This window comes from Phocoena sinus, chromosome 12 (genome assembly GCF_008692025.1).
Source record: "Phocoena sinus isolate mPhoSin1 chromosome 12, mPhoSin1.pri, whole genome shotgun sequence".
Lineage (NCBI taxonomy): Eukaryota > Metazoa > Chordata > Mammalia > Artiodactyla > Phocoenidae > Phocoena > Phocoena sinus.
Window position 1 is genome coordinate 2676164 of NC_045774.1, and position 19970 is coordinate 2696133.

Below are 19970 nucleotides of genomic sequence, written 5' to 3' on the forward strand. Positions count from 1 at the left end.
GGGGAGGATACCCCATGGCAAATGCTCTGAAGCCCCGCCCACCTTGTCTGCCTTCCCCTTCGTGCCTCACCAGCCGGGGACCTCCTTCCCGAGTGGCCTCCTGCTCGTAACCCCTTTCCCGCCCTTTCCTTCAGAACAAGCGCCGTCTTCCTGCCCTTCCTTCGGAGTAGCCCCGCAGGCCTCTCCGCTGGGGCCGCTGACGTCCAGGGTGTCCTGCTAAAAACAGGCTCCCGGGGAATTGGTGTCGGGCGTCGGGAATGCAGTTTCTAGGCGCCCTCGGGAGCACTCCTGAACGTGTGGGTCCCTATAGAAGCTCACCGGGAGGTGTCGGGTTTGGTTCAGCTTCTGTGGGCAGCTCGGCCCCAAGAGGACAGCGGTGGGAGGTGGGCCGGCCGGGCAGCAGGGCTCCAGGTGCCGCCCGGAGACTGAGCACTGTGTGCTCTTTCTCTTTTAGACTTCGGGCTGAGTAAGGAGGCCATCGACCACGACAAGAGGGCCTATTCGTTCTGTGGGACCATCGAGTACATGGCGCCCGAGGTGGTGAACCGGCGGGGCCACACGCAGAGCGCGGACTGGTGGTCCTTTGGCGTGCTCATGGTATGTATGGCGTGCTCGTGGGATGGTGTGCTCGTGGGATGGTATGCTTGGGATATGATGTGCTCGTGGCTTGACGGGCTTGCGGCGTGGCATCTGCCGTCCCCAAGGTGCCCGCGTGGCTGTCCCCTGAGCGCCCGCCCACTCCTGGGGTTCAGAGGTCCAGGAGTGACCCGAGGAAAACAGTGCCCGTTGTGTGACTCAGGACAAGGGGGGCCACCAATTCCTGACCCTAGCATTTCCTGGCAGCCTCCTCTCTGTCCCCCCTCCAGACTCCCACCATCAGGAAACAGAGCTGGGATTCAAGTTAGGATGCAAATGTGTTAAGAGTCAAACCTTTATCCTTAACGCTCTTATGGGTTTAGCAGGAGGATTTGAAGGGATGCAGCTATCTCCAGATTAAAGATCTTTTTCTTATTTCAAACACAGAATCCCTCCACTTAGTCATCAAAATCACCATGAACCAAAATACACGTAGAGTGAAGCATTTTTACATCTGCATCTAGAAACTTGGATTTTCTTTGGGTCACGCGTTCGCAGACAGAGCGTGCAGCAAACGCGGTCTAGCCGGGGCGGTCTGTAGTCACAACAGAAGCGGGCTTGGCTGCCGTCCCCCCGCCTCACGCGGTCCTTCCTCTCCTCCCTTCCCCCTCCCCTGCCACCCGTCCCCCGCAGCCGGGCCCGCTGGGCCCTCGGCGTGGACCAGACTTCCGGGGCTGTGAGTCTCACATTGACTGGATGGGAGGAGCATCGTGGCATTCCCGGCTTGTCAGCCCCCTCCTTGTGCATTCCACAAACGAGGAAACTGAGGCGCGTCGCTCAGCCAGCACTGGCAGAGCCTCCTTCCCACACGCATGCCTCTCGCCCTGGGACCTCTGGGCTGGGTCCTGCTCACGGTGCAGGGCATCAGCCGGGTGCCCCTAGGCTGGTACCCAGGAGGCCACGCTCAGTCTCTCGGTTCTGGTCCCCGGCCCCGTGGGCTCGGAAGCGCTGGCTGTGTTGGATTTGTCGGCACGGACGGCTGACCCTTGTCTGTGGGGGGCAGACACGTCAAACCAGCTCGGGAGGCAGTTCCCACGGCTCCGGCCGGGATGCCAGCTCACGGGCGTACAGTAGGTGACGTCACACCACGTGGGGCAGTGCCCCCGTCTCCAGGGTCAGTGCGTTCTGCCCCCGTCAGCCACCTACGAGGGAAGTCAGGCTGTAATGAGAAGACTGCTCCCAAGACAGAATCACAACAAATTAAACACATTAATACAAGCAGTGACGGGCCCAAGCTCGCGACCTGACGAGGGCTCCGTGAGCGTCAGCTGCCGGGGCGCTGATGACGCTTGCTGTGTTCGTGGTTATACAGACCTTGAATAGCCTCTGCTGGGGTGCAGTCCGTCTCCACGCCAGAAGCCACAGGGACGTCCCGCTCTGCTTACCTTCCCACCGATCACCTCTCTTTAGATACGTCGGTGAGACCGTCAGGGTAGCCTCTTCCTCGGCAGGGTAACTTTGCATCCTCGGCTCTGCTCCTGTCCACGTGGGTGCTTCCCCGTTACCCTGTCTGGAGGGTGTGTAGTGGGGGGCGGGCACGGGGGCCTCCGCACCCTCGCTGCGGATTTTACTGGAAGTTTGATGTTGTCTTCCCGACACCGGCTCCCAGGTCTGAGGTTACAGCTCTGCATCTTCGGGAGTGATTCCAATTCTTAAGTCCGCGTCCGCCTGAGAAGCACATTCCTCTGGAGGGTGGGGTGGGCTCCCAGAGGGAGACCACAGGCTTCGTCCTGTCCCTGGATCCCAGGGATACTCGCGAAGCCCTTAAAGATGTAGGCTGGGGGCTTCCCTGGTGGTGCAGTGGTTGGGAGTCCGCCTGCCGGTGCAGGGGACACGGGTTCATGCCTCAGTCCGGGAAGATCCCACATGTCGCGGAGGGGCTGGGCCCGTGAGCCATGGCCGCTGAGCCTGCGCGTCCAGAGCCTGTGCTCTGCAAAGGGAGAGGCCACAGCAGTGAGAGCCCCATGTACTGCAAAAAAAAAAAAAACAAACAAAACAAAAACGATGTAGGCTGGGCTCACGAGTGACCATACAGCGGTTCTCCAGGGAACCCTTGCCTGATGCTCTGAAGTCACAGAATGCCACGTGTGTCTCTGTGGAAATGATATTTAAAAGAGCAGGAGGCCGGCCCAAGCCTGGAGAGAAGGACTGTCTTACCGGCCAGCACAGCAGAGAAAACTGCAGCTAAAACCACACACACATCAAAGCCACCTGGAGTTAGTTTTGTGAGGTTTCTGGGGTAGAAGGGAGTGGGAATATGCCATCCCCCTCGTCTGTTTCTAGATATATTAATAAAATCTGTCCCATAAATATAAAATATGCCTTTCATACTTTTTTCTGATCAAAATCGTTGCATGTTAAAGAAATAAATGGAGAGGCTGAAAGCAAATAAAAGGGGCAGTGAGGACATAAAAAGAAAGATGGAAAGAAAAACAACTGAGAGAGGAGAGAAGTCAAAGGTAGTGAAAGAGGCTTCCGTGGTGGCACAGTGGTTGAGAGTCCGCCTGCCGATGCAGGGGACACGGGTTCGTGCCCCAGTCCGGGAAGATCCCACATGCCGCGGAGCGGCTGGGCCCGTGAGCCATGGCCGCTGAGCCTGCGCGTCCGGAGCCTGTGCTCCGCAACGAGAGAGACCACAGCAGTGAGAGGCCCGCGTACCACAAAAAACAAACAAAAAAAAGGTAGCGAAGGAGGAGGGACAAGAAAGGGAGGAGGAAAGTGACCTGCTCTGAGCTGATGCCCCCAGTCAGGCTTCTTCCCACTTGTTTCCTCCACGTCTTCCCCAGGCTCCCCACACACTTCTGGAACCTCTTCTGGTTCCCCAGCTGTCGATGGCTGGTGCTTTGCCGTGATGCTCTTACGGGCCCTGTCATCTTGTGTTGTGAACACGCGTCTCTGTGAGGGTCTCCCGGGCACAGGGCATGACCTTCACGCGTCCCTAGATCAGGTGGCGGTGCCCGTGCCCAGGAAGGTCTGTGCCCCGAGGGTCCACAGGCAGTGAGAGCAGAGCGGGCCTGGGCTCCCCCGGCCCCTGCGCCTCCTGCCCCCATGAGACGGGAAATGCCCCTGGACTTTGGAGAAGGTGACCGGAGAGGTTGGCCCCTCGCCTCTTCCAGGAGAGGCCCGGCCTCTGCCGTCTGCCGCGGTCCACATGCCGGGAACGGTCCCGCCACCCTGCTCTCGGGCGCAGGACATTCCTCCCTGAATTGCTCACTCCTTTGACAGACTCGTCCCCTCACTCTCGGTGTCTCGTAACAGCTGGGGAGGCGGGTCACAGTAGCCTGAGGGAGGAGGGTCGTCACGGGCACTCAGGGTCCGCAGAGCACCCTCCCATTCGACCTGGACCCGGAGCGCTCTCTCCCCACCCCTGTCCTCCCCTCCTCGCTCAGCCCCTCCACGGCACCCTCCAGAGAAGGACGGGTCCTCAGTCGACCCCGTGGAAGGTGTGTGGCCATGGGCTGCAGGCCCCCATCCCCCTCTCCATGGCACTGAGCACCTTCTCACGGCTGTAGAGCTGAAGCGTTTACTGTGTCCATCATCCATCAGTCTCCCCACTGAATGCCAAGGTCCACAATGCAGTTCTGTTCGCTGATGTACACCAAGCATGTAGGCCAGCGCCTGCACTTAACTGACCAGATTTTGAATGGGTACGTGAACTTGGGCGGCATTTTGCCTGTCTGGGTCTCGCCACTGTGAAGTTCGTTGGTTCTGAACTCTTGCTTCTGTTCTGTGTTGGTCTGCAGTTCGAGATGCTCACGGGGTCACTGCCATTCCAGGGGAAGGACAGGAAGGAGACCATGGCGCTCATCCTCAAGTGAGTAAAACACCCACCTTGGGACCCACCCCAGTACGTGTTAGCGCCTTCTGATATCGAGAGCTTCGGTCTTCAAAAGCAGGACTGTTCAGTGGGCAATCACGGTAATGAGCGTTCTTGGCATTTTCACGTCAGTGGGTGAAGCCAGTGGCATCTCTCAGTGATTCTCATGAAATCTCCTACCAAAGATAAAGTTTTCCATCAGTAAAAATCAGCTAAGTTGTCCAACAGCAAGGTCTTTAGACATGATGGTTGGTGACCTTCAAAAGTGCAGGTTCAGGGGGCAGAGGGCCGCAGGGGCTCCTGAGAGAGCCTTCCCTTCTCTGCCTGCTGACCCGTTCGTGCACGTGCCTGAGCTCTCCTGCCTGACGTCAGCGGGAATCATACGGCCCGAGTCACTGAGTACGAACATAATTTTCTCCTTAATTCTCATGAAGAATCTTTTAACACAAAAATGGGTTTTGCTCTTAGAACCCTAGAAAGAAGTCTAAACCCAGAGCCAGTCTTGCTGTAATAGCTTTTAAAAAACAAACAAAAGAAAAAACGAACAAAAAAACCACATCATTTTATTTTTTTGGCCGTGCTGCACAGCATGCGGGATTTTAGTTCCCTGAGCGGGGATCGAACCCATGCCACCTGCAGTGGAAGCGCAGAGCCCTAGCCACTGGACCGCCAGGGAAGTCCCTTGCCGTAACATCTTCATCAGAGCAGGCTTCCTCTGAGCGAGATGTCAGAGGGAAAACTCTGGGAGAGAGAAGCTGACGGAGGGTGGACGGGGTGAGGAAGTGGCCCTGGAATCAGGCAGGCTCCAAGTTACTGTCTCCCTGCTCAGTGAGAGGCTGGGCCCACCGCACCTGCAGGAGAATCCATGAAGGTGCTTGGCCTCACGACCAGCTCTCTCAGACTCTGCTTGCAGGTGGACACGCAACGTTTATAAAACCAGGAGGCACCTGCAAAGCTTACGGTTTTGTAGATACATCATTATATAAACAGGAGAGCAGTTCTTGGAAGACAACCCGTAGAGAGGATGTAAACGGTGTTTCCCTGTATCACGTGACCTTACACTATGGATGACATGTGTAGCTACAGTCTACTATGTGTTTTTCTTTTTGATGGCCTTTGTTCCTTTTAATTTTAAGAGGGAACAAGACCTTTTTTCCTAAAGCTGTAGAATAATTCCCTCCAGCAAATCCCAGGTGTGAACTTGTAACCTGTCGTTGGGAGTGACAGCATTTCTGAAGGGGCAGCAGCAAACTGTGGACACGTGGTTCCCAAAGTGCGGTCCTGCGAGGCCCTCCTTCCCCAGATGTTGCCGCAGACCACACCAGAGGCAGAGGAGAGAATCCAGCTGTCTCCTCAAGCCAAGAGGAGAGTCCTAAAATGTCAAGCATGCTGGCATCTCTCCAAAGCCTTTTTGCTGTTGTCTTGGAAACCATAGTTAATTTCCATTTAAAATGTTCTGTATGTTAGTGGGATCATTCTTGTTTATTTTTAGTGGCCTTGTTATTTTTAGTGAATCATTATATAGCTGTTGTAAACAGCTGCTCTGGGTCACGTGGATGTGATTGGATTTGTCTGTGAATGCTGAGCCCTGAAGAAAACCCTGCTCCCTTTGGGGCTCATCCTTCTTACCCGAAAATACGACTGTGCTTTTCAGAGCCAAGCTGGGCATGCCGCAGTTCCTCAGCGTGGAGGCTCAGAGTCTTCTGAGAGCCCTCTTCAAACGGAACCCCTGCAACCGGCTGGGTAAGGCTCCCTGAGACCCCTGCGCCCGCCCCGGGCCGCCCACATGCTCACACTCTGCTCTGGTCTGGCCCCGCATTTCACCACGTTCTCTGACAGCAAAAGGCCCTGACGCAGGGGGGCAAGTTCTGTCACGTGTTGTCCGAGCTCCGAGGATTTCAAAAACACACGGTCGCTGCCCAAGTATTGTTAGCTAACAGTCACCGTTTTTACACAAAATGGTGGCACTTTAGAACTCCGTAAACTAAAGACAGAACCATCTAATTCGATGGGGTGGAAAAGCCACCCCACCTAATTTGTCCTTGAATGTTACAGAGAGAATATAATGGTTTGCCCAGTTCTGATTTGGATCATGAATTAATTGATTGCTTTTCGTTAATGCCTCCATCAGTTCAACAGAGACACTGAAATGATCTCTGCTAGTCTAAGGCCAGCTTGTCTTTCAGCTCAGCAGATCTTAACCCGATTTAGAACACACCTGCCTCAGAATCCGGTTTGCAGAGCTGTGAAACCTCAAAGTGCACGTAAACATCTTTGCACATCGTTTCTGCCCCTGTCTGAACCCCTGAGCCTGCCCAGTCTAGAGCCCCATCCCCATCTGGTATCATCAGTCTTTTAATGTTTGATCCCAACAATTACTTTGGGTTAATTACCCCTTTATTTTGATTCTGTGACTCCTTCCTGGTGCTCTACCCCCATCCAGTGTAGACACAGGCTCTCCGTACAGCACTGAGAGGCCAGGGGGCTGGGCAAGGGGCAAGGCAGACACACAGCCTCTCACAGTCCTCTGCTGATTGGTTCTTTCACAAACCTGGTAAATAAGTCATTTCTCTTCCTGAGCCTCTGGTTCCTCTCGGGATGACAATGATACGCACGGAATTCTGCACTAATAAAGTTATTATCTCATTCAAATCCTCACAACACTACAAAGTAGATAAAAGGAGAAATGTTAGATTCACTTACGAAAAGAGGTGTATCCCTAAGAATTGCTTTTAGCTGCAAAGTAAAGAACTCTTAAATAATTTAAAATTATTTAACCCAGCTAATTTAATGTTTCAAACTGTAGCTTATTCTTCTCATATTACAAGCCGTGTTGCAGTAGAGGGTTGTAAGCGTTGGCTGGGCAGCTGAACTATTGCTCTCAAAAGCCCGATAGGTCTGTCTTCTTCGTTTACCAGCCTTAGTGTATTGCCTTTTCATCCTCACACATGGTGCCTTACGATCACAAAAGAGCTGCTGCAGCTCCAGGCATCACATTCATGGTGAAGGGAGCACGAGGTGGCTCCTGACCAGAGCCTCCCAGCTCTGTGGGCACAGGGTCCCACGTGTACCCCCCACGCCCCCGGGATCCCGGGGCCCCCCTCACCTCATCATGCATCCTAGGAAACCGGCCCCATCATAGCTCATCTTCTGGTCCCTGTGGTTGACGGACTGTGCAGGTCTGGGGCACCACGTCCCGCTGGTGTTTCAGAAATGCCTGCTTTTTAGGCAACTGGGGGAATACTGGGGCTCTGTACTGATGGTCTCAGGCTGACCATCCACCTTTGGGAGGTAACTAATTAAAAACAGTCCCCCCCAGTTTGACTGACTCTCTGATGGGAGTGATGGAGAATGGCTCGGTGTTTCGTGTAAAATAGGATATGGGGGGTCTCTCGCCCTCCGCCCTCCTTGTCTCTCCAAGTCTCAACCCTCACCCTCCCTCGAACTATCTTTAGCTCACAACTTGATTCTTTTTTACTTTAATTTGAGCTGAGGATATAATTCTTCTCCCTTCGCCTGTAGCGAACTCCCTGAATTTTCACTGTAATTGGATTTAATGAATTGTGTGAAAATCTCAACTTGTTTTCATTTTATATGGAATTTTCTTTCTGCGGAAAAATTGGACAAAAGGTATCAAGATTTAGAAAAACACAAGGGAGATAATACATAAAATCACAGTCTTGAGGAATAAGATGGTGTATTTATCAGACCCAAGCATGAGGTGAGGGTTTCAGTTTTTACCTAAAGACCTCCCTATGTCGTAAAGCGGCCATAGCCAGGGCAATTTTTTTCTCGCTTTTCATAATTGCTATACTTTTTAACCAGCGAGTGCCTGTGCAGTTCTTTGTGATATCGTATCCCCCTCCTGTCTTTTCCAACTGTGGTAAAACACACGTAGCAAAAAGTGTATCGTCTTAACCAGTTTTTAAGGGCACAGTTCAGGAGTCAAGTACATTTGCAGTGTTGGGCAACGTCAACACCGTGCGTCCACAGAGCCCTTTTCATCCTGCAGAACCGAAGCTCTGTCCCCATGAAACAAGAAACCCCCATTCGCACTCCCCCAGCCCCTGACCCCCACCCTTCTGCTTTCCGTCTCTGTGTTTTGACTCCCCTTGGGGCCTCATGTCGGTGGAAGCATACAGAATTTGGTTCTTCGTGTCTGGCTTATTTCCCTTAGCATAAAGTCCACAGATTTATCCGTATTGTAGCAGATGTCAGAATTCCCCTCGTTTTTAAGTTGAATATATTCCGTGGAACGGGTATACCACACTGTGCTCGTCCGTCCTCCACCCGTGGACATTTGGGTTGACCCACCTTTTGGCTGTTGTAAATAACGCTGCGACGAACGTGGGTGCGCAAATAGCTCTTCAAGACCCTGAGTTCCAGAAGCGGGAATTCCTGGATCCTGTGGTAATTCTCTTCTTCATTTATTGAGGAGCAACCTGACCATCTTCCACAGTGGCTGTGCCCTCTTCCTAACTGTAGAAGTGTTCTGGACCATTTTAGCCTCTCGGTCCGGCATGGCGGCCCATGTCTGGAACCATCCATTGTGGTGAGGTGTGAGGACAGAGGAACCCTCGGCAGGGGGTGCTTTTGCCCCGATCTTTCCATAAATCAGTTGAAAATGTCTGTCGAAGTAAAGCACGTACTCTTCATCCAAGTAATTCCGCTTCTGGGATGTTTCCTAGGACGTAGTCGCACAAGTACCCAGAGACGTACGGGATGTTGTTAGTGCAGGAAGGAGGGGAAGAAAGGAGCCCGCGTTCCCACCACCGACGGATGGTTCAGGGAAGCGGGGTCCATCTACCCGGGAGGTGAGGCAGGTCTGCACCACTAGCTCGGAGATGCGTCTCAGCCAGAAATGAAGAGTTAAGGAAAAATAGCAAATGTCCAGAATGATCCTATTTTTAGAAGAGAGGGAGAGAGGTGAGCAAAGAAAATTTCTGGAAACACACGAGTAGCTGTTAGCAGCGAGTGTGGAGGGCCGGGTGGGGAGGTGAGCTTTTCCTTTCACCCCAGACACGTCAATAGTTTGATTCTTTCATCAATAACACACGCTCGTTTTATGATGAAAAGCCTAGTTTTGTAAAATTTGGTTTTGAGAGAAACACGGGATATTCAGAGACTCCTGTGTGGTGCAGGAACCCATCCCTGGCCTCGGAGCTGCCCAGACGGGCAGATGGCAAGAGTGTGGACTCGTCGGGGGCTTGGGGCCTGGCCTGCCTTCCTGTCGGCAGATACTAAGGGCCCTTTAATTAGGAAGGAGAGGGACGATGTATATGTGACCCAGAAATACACACACCTTCACCGGTTCCCTGATACTTTCCAGGCTCTGGCGCTGGGGAAACAGTGGAGCAAAACTGTGGCCCTCGTTCTCATGGGGCCTCTAGGATGGTAAAAGATGGGGCACACAAACACGCCTCGGCTGCCATGAGAAAGAGCGGGGGAAGACCTCAAGGGACAGGAGCCGGGGGGCCTGCTGGAACGTGGAGGGAGCACAGACGTAAGCCGGGGAGGGAGCTAGCGAGGAGCCCTGAGTGGCAGCACCAAGCAGAGGGGCGGGGATCCACCCCCCCCCCCCCCCCAGCAGTTACTTGCTGGGCGACCTTGAGCAGATGGCTGCCCCTCTCTGTGCCTGCTTTCCCGCCCTGTGCACCGAGGGTGATAGCAGAACCTCTTCAGAGGGTTGTTAGGAAGACGTAAAGAGCTGGACCAGTGCCTGACACGTAGGAAACACTCTAGGGTGTTTGACAAATAAATGCATAAAAAAGCAGAGATAGGACTTCCCTGGTGGCGCAGTGGTTGAGAGTCCGCCTGCCGATGCAGGGGACACGGGTTCGTGCCCCGGTCCGGGAAGATCCCACATGCCGCGGAGCGGCTGGGCCCGTGAGCCATGGCCGCTGAGCCTGCGCGTCCGGAGCCTGTGCTCCACAATGGGAGAGGCCACAGCAGTGAGAGGCCCGCGTACCGCAAAAAAGAAAAAAGATACTAGCCCAGTGGAGCCCACAGAAGCATGGAAAATGGCCCATCCACGGCCAAAGATTGCCCTTCAGATAATTTCTAAAGTGAATTATCATAAAGCCTTCCAGGAGTTATGGACCATCCTGCAGCAGTATTTCATACCCAAGATGTCCAGACTCACATAAAAAGAAATTATAGTCGGAATTATTACTCACCCAACTGGACCCGGGTCAGCTACTAAATTTAATTGCCTGAAAATCTTTAGCCTTAAGGTGGAAACTATGTCGAGTAGATTAATCGTGGTCTGCACAGGGAGCTAGACTAGGAGGCTGGGACTCTTCCCCCTCTGATTGCCTTGAGCCTTGTTCTTGACTCCCCCCCAAAAAGTCCGCTGGCCATTTGGGGAGTTCGTCAATATCAGAAGGCCTCACCCAAACCCCGGTTCCTCACGTAGATCTGTGGTTTAACCACATTACCTTCGAATCAGCCCAGATCTCTGTCTCTTGACACTTGAACTGTTGAAGAGACCTGTCTGTCCAAATTTCCCCTCTTGATCAGGACAGCGGTCATATTGGATCCGGGGCCACCCTGCCCCAGTGTGACCTCATCCTCTCTAATCACATCTGCGACGACCTCGTTTCCAAGTAAGGTCACATGCTGAGGTTCTGGGCTTAGGACTTCACCGTCTGGATTTGGAGGATCCCCGTTCAGCGCCTCCGAGAGGGGGTCCGTCTGGATTTGGAGGATCCCCGTTCAGCGCCTCCGAGAGGGTGTCCGTCTGGATTTGGAGGATCCCAGTTCAGCGCCTCCGAGAGGGTGTCCACAGCATCTGCAGTGGAAGAAATGGCAGAGGTTCTTCCACTTGATGTCACACGCTCGGCAGGTGATGAGACCGAGGTCCTCGCCCCAGATCACCTGCCCAGGGCGGCATGGCTGCCGAGGCTAGAGCTGGCGTTTCCCCCCGTTGTCCCCTTAAGATGCATTGCCCTCACCCAAAGAGTCCGAGTCTAAGTCTCCAGCCCACCGCTGACTGCAGTGTGCACTGCTCAGTGAGGTGCCCCATGCACCTGTGGCAGGTGCTGGTGACACACAGGTAGAGGATGCTGCCGCGTGGGAAACCCAGCCGTGTGGGCAAAGAGGCCAGAAATCTCAGGTAGAGATCCCCCCGCCTTTCCCCTGCAGACCTGAGACACCTGAGGAGCCAGCCAGAGGGAGCCCCCTCCTCCGGGCAGGACGCCAGGGCTGAGGGGCGGGGGCAGGGCCAGGGTGGTGCTGGAGGGACAGACAGATAGAGAAGGCAGACAGGCCCCCACCCAGGCCGGGCCTGGCAGGGCTGAGCGGTCAGTGGAGGGGAGGGAGGGAACGGGTGGTTTTCCGTGCCGTGAGTGGAGAGATTTTACTCTTGTCAAAAATGGAGTCAAATTTGAGTTTATTTCCACCACGGTGGCGTGTGGACCCGGCAGCTGGAAAACTGGATTGTTTGGGTTTCGCCCTTGATGGAAGCAGGAGCAAAATGCCCGCCCAGCAGGGCTGCCTGGGACCTTGGGCGGCATCTGCAGGCTTGTGCGTGTGCTGGGGAGGGGGCAGTCGGGGGCGTGAGTTCTAGGCCCGAGAATGTCACAGGCGCAGTTGCAGAAGCGGAGAAGACTAGCACGTGAGAGCACGCGTGCCCTCCAGGCGGCCTGGGTTGGGGGCTGAGAGGGCAGGGCAGGCGGAGCGGCCTGGGCCAGGCCGGGGCTGCGACGTCCCCCGGTCGGGACCCTCGTAAGGACGCAGCAGGCGGAGCGCGGCAGTCTTGTTTCTCAGAGGATCGATTGTTCTAGTCGTGACTTAGAGAAAGACCCTCTTGGGGCGTCTCTAGCTCACCCCTGTGAGCATCTGTAGCTTAAGTCCTGGACATGCTGGACTCCTGGGGGAACACGGGGCAGAGGTTAGAAAGGCGTTAGACGTGCCCGTGAGCATAAAACAGCGCAGCCGGTAAACTGCCGCTGGTGACCGGAGAACACGTGTGGGCAGGGCCCGTCCACTCGCCCAGGACTTCTGTTTTTCGTGTTTCCATTTTCTGTTCCAGACTCGATCTCCAGAGGGTGTGCTCTCCTGTTCTGACTTCAAACACAGTCCGCTCTGGGCTCCAACCATCTCATTCCAGTCCCACGGGCATTGCTGTGACCTCTTGTAAAGGGCCAGCCTTTGACGGCTTGGTCAAGGCTGAGCGAACGCCCCAGCCCCTGGCTTGGAGCTGGTGGTCCCAAGCCAGCCCTGAGGGTGCTGCCAGGGCCCCGCCTCAGCCAGAAGGTCACAGAAGACACAAGCTACGCCAAGCAAAGATTTTAAACAGTAAATGAAATTTCAAGCTGACCGGCAATACTTTAAGACTAAAAGTGTGTAGGTGATCTATAAGTGATTGAGAAGTGAAAAAGCAGACCTGGTGTTCAGACACTGGGTGGTTATGGACTGGCCTTTAGGAGTGTGCGGGTCCGGTAGACCAGACCCGCACAAAGTATGCAAGGAAAAGAGCCAGACGTGAGTTTATTCTGAACATGCCCAAAAGAATTAGAGAGGGACTCTGTGTGACTCTCAAACGACAAAAACAAATATTTCAACAGAGTCACAAAGGGTCCAGGGATTAAACATTTCCCAAAGCTATCTGTGGACAGGAAGATTCAAGGAAAACATTTCTGGCCAATCCCCAAACCTTTGGGGGATGATTTACTGTGGAAGTGGAAGCCCGTTGATGATTAAGCCCAGGAGGAAAGGAACGGGGTCGGCTCGTTAAAAATGTGAGGTGGAAGGGCTGCAGGTACCCAGGGCCATAGAACAGGTCCCAGCCTCAGGCACAGCACTGCGTTTTATAGCCACGTGCCGGTGGAAGACAGTTCCAGCGGGATGCAAAGCTACCCCTCAACCAACGCGGAGAAATTGAGACGGGGGTCCAGATACAGAGGTTCGGGAAGACAGCCCAAAAGCGATTGGAACAAAAGTAATTAAATGTTCATACACCAGAGAATAAGCATGAATTCTTGAATCTGCTGCCCCAGTGAACTCTTTCTGCGTATTTGCCAGGCATTGGGGATCTTAATCGAGACTCGCCAAACTGCATAGAGAGAATGCTGTTCTTCCGTTCTCCATGTTTCTGTCCATAAGTACCTGTTCTTGTCAATTCTTCGTGAGCCCTCCTCTTCGGGACAGAGTGAGCCTTGAGTGCATTTGGTGATGACCCCACAGCAAGTCAGCCGAGACTCAGAGACAGACACAGACACAATCTCTGGACTGTCCCAGCTGGGACCTCTGCTCGCTGCCGTTTGTCAAATGTATTAAACAAAAAGGAATTGTCCAGCACAAAGTAGACTCTTTTAACATGTTTCAGGAGAGGATAAATAGAACTAGAATCCAAAATAATGACCCCATGTGCCCTAGGAAGGTTGACAAAGGCTTTAGAGAACTCTGTGCAGAAATTCTTTCTCTTTTACGTTTTCCCCTCTTTGGAACACCTGGAATTTTTGAGTAATAACCAAAGTGTTAATTCGCTCTCGAGTGTTTGTTGAGGCCTCGAAGCACGAACGTGGTGCAAAATCTCACTGCAGTGGAAGAACGAGGACGCAGATTAGAATGTTCTGAGTAGGCGCCCGAGACAGCCCAGCTGGTACCAGCAAACAACTGTAGCCACACCGACACCTGCATTTCCTCTGTTTTACTTCATTTTGATTCTTGCTGAGCATTCTTGCAAATGACGAATGAGCATGAAATGCAGTGGGTACAAAATGCAAAGTCGATGTTTCAAAGTCACACAGTCAGTGAGTCACCGTACAGGTGCCTCTCCCCGGGCTCAACGTGTGAGCACCAGTCTCCCACCTTCGACTAACCCACAGAGCTTCTGGCAACGCAACCCGCCTTCACCAAAAAGAGCGGGAGGAGGTACAAGTCAGAGGCGGCTTTTCGTTTCTCTTTAATCGTCGTGGCCAGAGGACTTTTTCAGTCCCGAGCTCTGGTCTCCATCAAAGGAGGGCTGCACGCAGGTGGGCACGAAGCCAGACTGTTCATTCTCGACATCTTGTTCCAGCAGCTGCCTGGGCACCTGTGGAGGGCCTCTAGCTGGGGATGCCCAGGCTGAGACCAGACCTCTGGACTCAGGTCAGGGGTTTACACAGCAAGGGATGGACACGGACATCCGGAGGGTCTTCAGCGTGAGGTCCTCAATAAAACTCTTTCTCTCTACTCATAGCAACACTCCTGACACCAGACGTGTGGGGTTTTCCACACCAACTGATTCTCCACTTCTCTGCAGACACAGACTGTGTGTCCTACGATTCAGCTCAGTTCTGGCACTGACCACCCAGAGTTATCTCGGACCCCAGGGTCAGGGTCACTCCCACCAGACACCCCATCTCCGATGCCAGTCCCAAGTGCCAGGTTGTCCATGTGCTTCCGGCCCACCAGCTGTAAACCCAGGGTTCCCAAGACCCCCTCCTCAGCTGTGATAATTCACGAGAACAGATCACAGAACTCAGGAAAGCGCTTTAGTGAGTTACTGTTACCAATGTATTACAAAGGATGTTCTACAAGATCAGATGAACCGCCAGATGAAGAGGTGCATAGGGCGAGGTCCAGAAGGGTCCCCAGCCCAGCCGCTTCTGTCCCTTCGGGGTTTGGGGGGAGCCACCCTCCTGGTTGTTCACCAGCCCAGAAACTCCCCTAACCGTGGTGTTCAGGTTTTGTTGGAGGTTCCATTATGTAGGTGTGATTGATTCAATCACTGGCCGTTGGCGACTGGACTCCGTCTCAGCCCTTCTCTGCTCCCTGCAGTTGGGGCATGTGGGCGAGTTCGTCAGAGGTGGATGAAAGTTCCAAGCCTCGTCACAGGGTTGGCTCCATCTGTAGGGTCTTTCCACAAGTCACCTCATTAAGACAAATTAAGGGGTGGTTGAGAGGGGCTTATTATGAATGACAAGAGATGCCTCTTTCACTCCTGGAGCCATTCCAGGAGCCAGTGACCAAAGCCAGACATCAAAACAGGAGATGCGGGCTTCCCTGGTGGTGCAGTGGTTGAGAGTCCGCCTGCCGTTGCAGGGGACACGGGTTCGTGCCCCGGTCCGGGAAGATCCCACATACCGCGGAGCGGCTGGGCCCGTGAGCCATGGCCGCTGAGCCTGCGCATCCGGAGCCTGTGCTCCGCAACAGGAGAGGCCACAGCAGTGAGAGGCCCGCGTACCGCAAAAAAAAAAAAAAAAAAAAAGAAAACAGGAGATGCTTCCATCATTCTTACCACTCAGGAAATTACGAGCATCTTAGGAGCTCTGGCCAGGAGCCCGAGACAAAGACCAAAATATGTATTTCTTATTATATCCTAATGTCTCAGGAGAAAGGCCAAATTGGATACACACGTCGGGGTGGGGTTCAGGGGCGGGGAGCGGAATCTGTCTTCCAGTTCTGCTCCTAAACTCCGGTTTGGTCCTGGGCACGTTACCCAGCCTCCTTCAGGCTGGTTCCTTATCTAGAGAGTAGGGATGGTGTCCAAGGCACTGGGTGTTCGTGGCATTTAGCGGGAGAACGTCTGTGATGTGTCTGCCCCGCGGCACTTCCCCGTGTCCCTAGAGGGGGAAATTCCGGGTCTGACAGCTTCCTCCCCTTGTTCGTCCATTTGCGTACCAAAGTGACCATCACCAGGTCACCGGAGTCCAGCGTGGTGACAAGGCCAGGGGCTCCTCTTTCCCAGGGTGCTGCCCTGGCCAGGCTTCCCCAGGGAGTGGGAGCTAGCTGGGCCCTCGTCCACCTAGAGGCGACCCTGATGCCACGGGCAGCTTCGCGCCTCCTTTTCTGCCCATGTCGCGGCTTTGACCAGGAAACAGGGCCGGAGATGACAACAGGAAGCCATGAGCCCACAGCGGGCTGTGTCTCCCGGGACCCCCGGCATCCGGGGGGAGAGTCCTCCCGCTTCTCAGGCTGGACGGCGAGGCCGGGCGAGGGGCTCCACGGTGACCACGGCGGCTCGGGGGGCCTCGCGCTGTCCTCCATACCTTCCTGCTTCCAGCCTCCCAGCCGCCTGCCTCCCTCCCGGGGATGAGGGGGGCGGCTCAGCCTAGTGGGGCAGACGCGGGCCGAGCCTCTGAACGGGGCAGGGCTGGGCCCCAGCGCTCGGGGTGCAGAACCGGGAAGCCTGTGTGGGCCTCACGCACGACCTGGTCGATTGAGACGCAGGACCTGTTTCCCCAGACAAAGCGGGAGCAGGAGTCGCCCGGCCCGAGGCTGCCTGCTACCCCTTCCCGCATCTGCGCTGCTTCCCGGCCCCTCCCTGACTCACCTTCCCATCCTGGAGAGAACGCAGACCTCATGGGGCCTTAGGGCTTGGCTGTTTGAATTTTGTTTTGGGTTTTTTTTTTTTAATTAATAGACTTATTTTTAGAGCCATTTTAAGTTTGCAGAAAAAATGGAAGAGAAGGTACAGCGAGTCCCACATGCTCCGTCACCCGCTGCACGCAGCGTCCCCTGGCGTCAGCGCTTGCTGACTTGACGCGCTTGTTAGAAGTGGTGAAGCAGTATCGGCACGTCGTTACCACCCGAAAGCCGCGATTCACATCAGGGTTCACTCTGGGAGGGGCAGCTACGGGCTTCAGCAAGTGCGTGACGACACGTGTCTACCATTAGGTGTCCGAAGTCCTCTGCACGCCCTCACCCATCCCTCCTCCCTTGGGGCTCAGGATTTCACATAAGCAACAAGGCAGGGAGAGATCAGGCAGAAGGAGCCGGCGAAGCAGCACTGTTTGTACACAGTGTCCAGGTGACAAGAAACCTCTGTCTCGCGCAGGCCCGGGTGGACACAGGCCACCTCCGTCTCTCTCCAGGTTCCCGTCCTGCTAGAAAAGGCCTCTCCGGGCCCTGGCTTCCTTCCCCTTCCCTGTAAGCCCCAGAGCAGCCTTTATAAGGCTCTCTGTGCCGTAGCCTCCACCCTGCCCTCACCGGCGTTTTCTCATCCTTTCTCATCCTCTGGAAGGCCCGGCCTGATGCTGGCTCTAGTGGAGACTGGGATGGGATGGGCCTCCACTTCCTTGCCCGGATGCCCGGGCATCCCCGCACCTGCGGCAGGAGGTTCTAGCCTGCCCGCCCCCCTCTCTGCCACCTCACCTGGTCACAGCTCTGCAGGGCTGAGTGGTGGCCTCTGTGGGCTGTGAGGGGGCAGCTGGCAGGAGAGGTCGCAGCTGGGGGCTCCTTCCCCCTGGAGGGCATCAGGACCCCAGCCCCCTCCCTGCTGCGTCAGAACTGCAGTCACGGGTTTGCTCTGATGCTCATCTCTGCTCTGTGGTCACGGCAGGTGCTGGCCTGGACGGCGTGGAGGAGATCAAGCGCCACCCTTTCTTTGTCACCATCGACTGGAACGTAAGTTGCAGGCCAGGGTCCCGACTGCACAGAAAGCACAGGGAGGTGGGGCAGGGGAGTCGGCAGCTGCTGGGTACAAACCCGAGGTCAGTGTAGACCCGTCACCTGGGGGCGCGCGCTCCCTCGGGGGATTCTGAACGCGCAGGCATTTCCCCGGCGCAGACCAGGGACCGCCACCCCTTCCCGGCGGCTCCAGGCCTGGAGCCCCTTCCACACTTTCCCTGTCAGAGACCGGCCGGCCTCAGTGGCCCTGCAGCCGGGCCACCTCCCTGAGGGCAGAGCAGAGGCCACCCTGGGCCCAGCAGAAGGCTGAAGGGGCCCCTCGGCCGCTCCCGGGCTGCACAGAGCTTTCAGTTTGGGGCCTCTGGGCGCCCAGATTCGGTACTGCTTCCTGCCTCTAAACAGGATCACGCCCGCACTCAGCAGTCCTGTAGATGTTGCTGCAGAAAAACATTATCCAGACCAGAAAAGACAAAGCCATTCGGGACGCTTGTTAAAGACATAAAGAAGACTTCACTCAGGGGGCTGTCGAGATGGCGTGGGGACCACTGCAGGGGGGTAGGGGGTCCAGCCGTCAGGAGAGAGATGGGGCTCAACTCCGAATGCAACAAGGAAGGAGGGGGCGTGTCAGGGGCCAGAAAGGGACCAAGAGGAGGCACCAGGGTAAGGGGCCTCCGGCTAAACCCGCCGACCAGGATTCTTGCTGAGCCGGGTCAGGTGTCCAGACAAATCCATCAGTCAGGCCTGCTGGGGAGAGCTCGGGGGCCTGGGCAGGTCGGGTCAGAGTCAGGGGACGTCACCGGCTCTGCACTGCCGGATGGATGTGGACTGCGCCCCCCCCCGCCCCGCCAGGGAGGACCCCCGGGTCCAGCGCTCCCAGCCGCCCAACTGGACGCCGCGTGGAGCTGGACGCCGGCTCAGAAGTTCCCGACTCTCACCTCCCCGGCGCCCGGCTGCTGGCTCTGCGGGGGAGGGTCAGGGCGGGCGGCTCCCGGGGCGCCAGCCGACCACCGGGCCAGGCTCCCCGTCTGGAGGCGGCAGGCCTCCTCTGGGAGCAGGTCCTTGGTCCTTTCCCACTGGGTACGCACGGCTCTTAGCTTTGGGGTTTTCTTTTCCTGAGCCAGGATTTGACCAGAATGTTTACGAAGTGAAAGTCTCTATGCTGCAGGGGGCAGTGCCCGTGTCTGCCCGTCCCCTCCCCGCAGAGTGTGGGGTGTCCGCGAGCCTCGGGAAGGGGTGGCACCTCGGCTCCGGTGGGTGGGCAGGCCCCGCCCCAGGTCTCACCTCTGGGGACATTTTCGCACAAACGGCACGTAAAACCCGCTGCTCGCCGAGCTTCCCAGCCTCACCCCTACAGCCTCTCCTCCGCTCTCCACCTCAGCCCAGGAAGCACTCCGACTGGCAGTAGGGGCAGTTTGCTAACCTACTTTTAGATGCCGATGATAGAATATGTGCACACACTTAGACTCGGTTTCAGAGGTAAGAGTAGAGAGAAACCTGGTGACACTCTGGTGACGTGAGGCGCCTGGGAAATAGGGACAGCATCGCTGGGGCAGGGGCTGCAGTGGGAAGGGACCAGCACAGAAGGGGAAGGAGGGGGTCCCGGCGGCCACACCGCTCAACACTAGAGCCTGGCTGGAAGGGGGGCCGTGGGCAGGTGCTGGGGAGATGCTCACCCCAGGACGGCGCCAAAGAAGGGGCTTGTCACGGGGGGATCCAAGTCAGCTTCGTGAGGTGCGTGGGATTTTCACAGCGCAGTGGCCCTAGAACACTGCAGGCCGGGTTCCCGTGCGTTCCAGAAAGCCCAGGTCTGCGTGAGCTCTGAGCACGAGCTGAGGCGCCCGGCCATTTAGAGCAGCCCTGGTGCACGGCTGGGCCTGGCTCTGTGGTCGGCGCAAAGCCCCTGGCTTCCTGTACCAAGAAGGCGGCACTTCTGCGTCACGTCAGAGCGATCGGGCTGGAGTTAGGTTGGGAAGTTTCTTCCGTTGCTTTTAGCGTTTCGTTTCATTTCGTGTTGGTTTGGTTTGGTTTTTGAGAGAGGCCCTTCTGATGCACTCGGACAGCCTTACCTACTGTCATTTCCATGTTTCCCCGAGGATGGCCAGGCAGGGCCAGAGGCGTGGAAAGACCTCATTGCATCCCTCGCTCTGGATGAAGCAGCCAGAGATAGGGAGCACCCTGAGAC

At 55.7% G+C, this 19970-nt stretch overlaps 1 protein-coding gene across 8 annotated transcripts in view; it reads left to right on the forward strand.

Annotated features, from left to right (window-relative positions):
- Window positions 1-19970, forward strand: part of RPS6KA2 (ribosomal protein S6 kinase A2) — a 356893-nt gene that overhangs the window by 298969 nt on the left and 37954 nt on the right. For all 8 annotated transcript variants that reach the window (XM_032650885.1, XM_032650889.1, XM_032650891.1 and 5 more), the window contains 4 exons: window positions 455-597; window positions 4380-4450; window positions 6108-6196; window positions 17721-17785. In XM_032650885.1, coding sequence (XP_032506776.1) covers window positions 455-597; window positions 4380-4450; window positions 6108-6196; window positions 17721-17785 — 368 coding nt within the window. The remainder of the gene's footprint in view (window positions 1-454; window positions 598-4379; window positions 4451-6107; window positions 6197-17720; window positions 17786-19970) is intronic.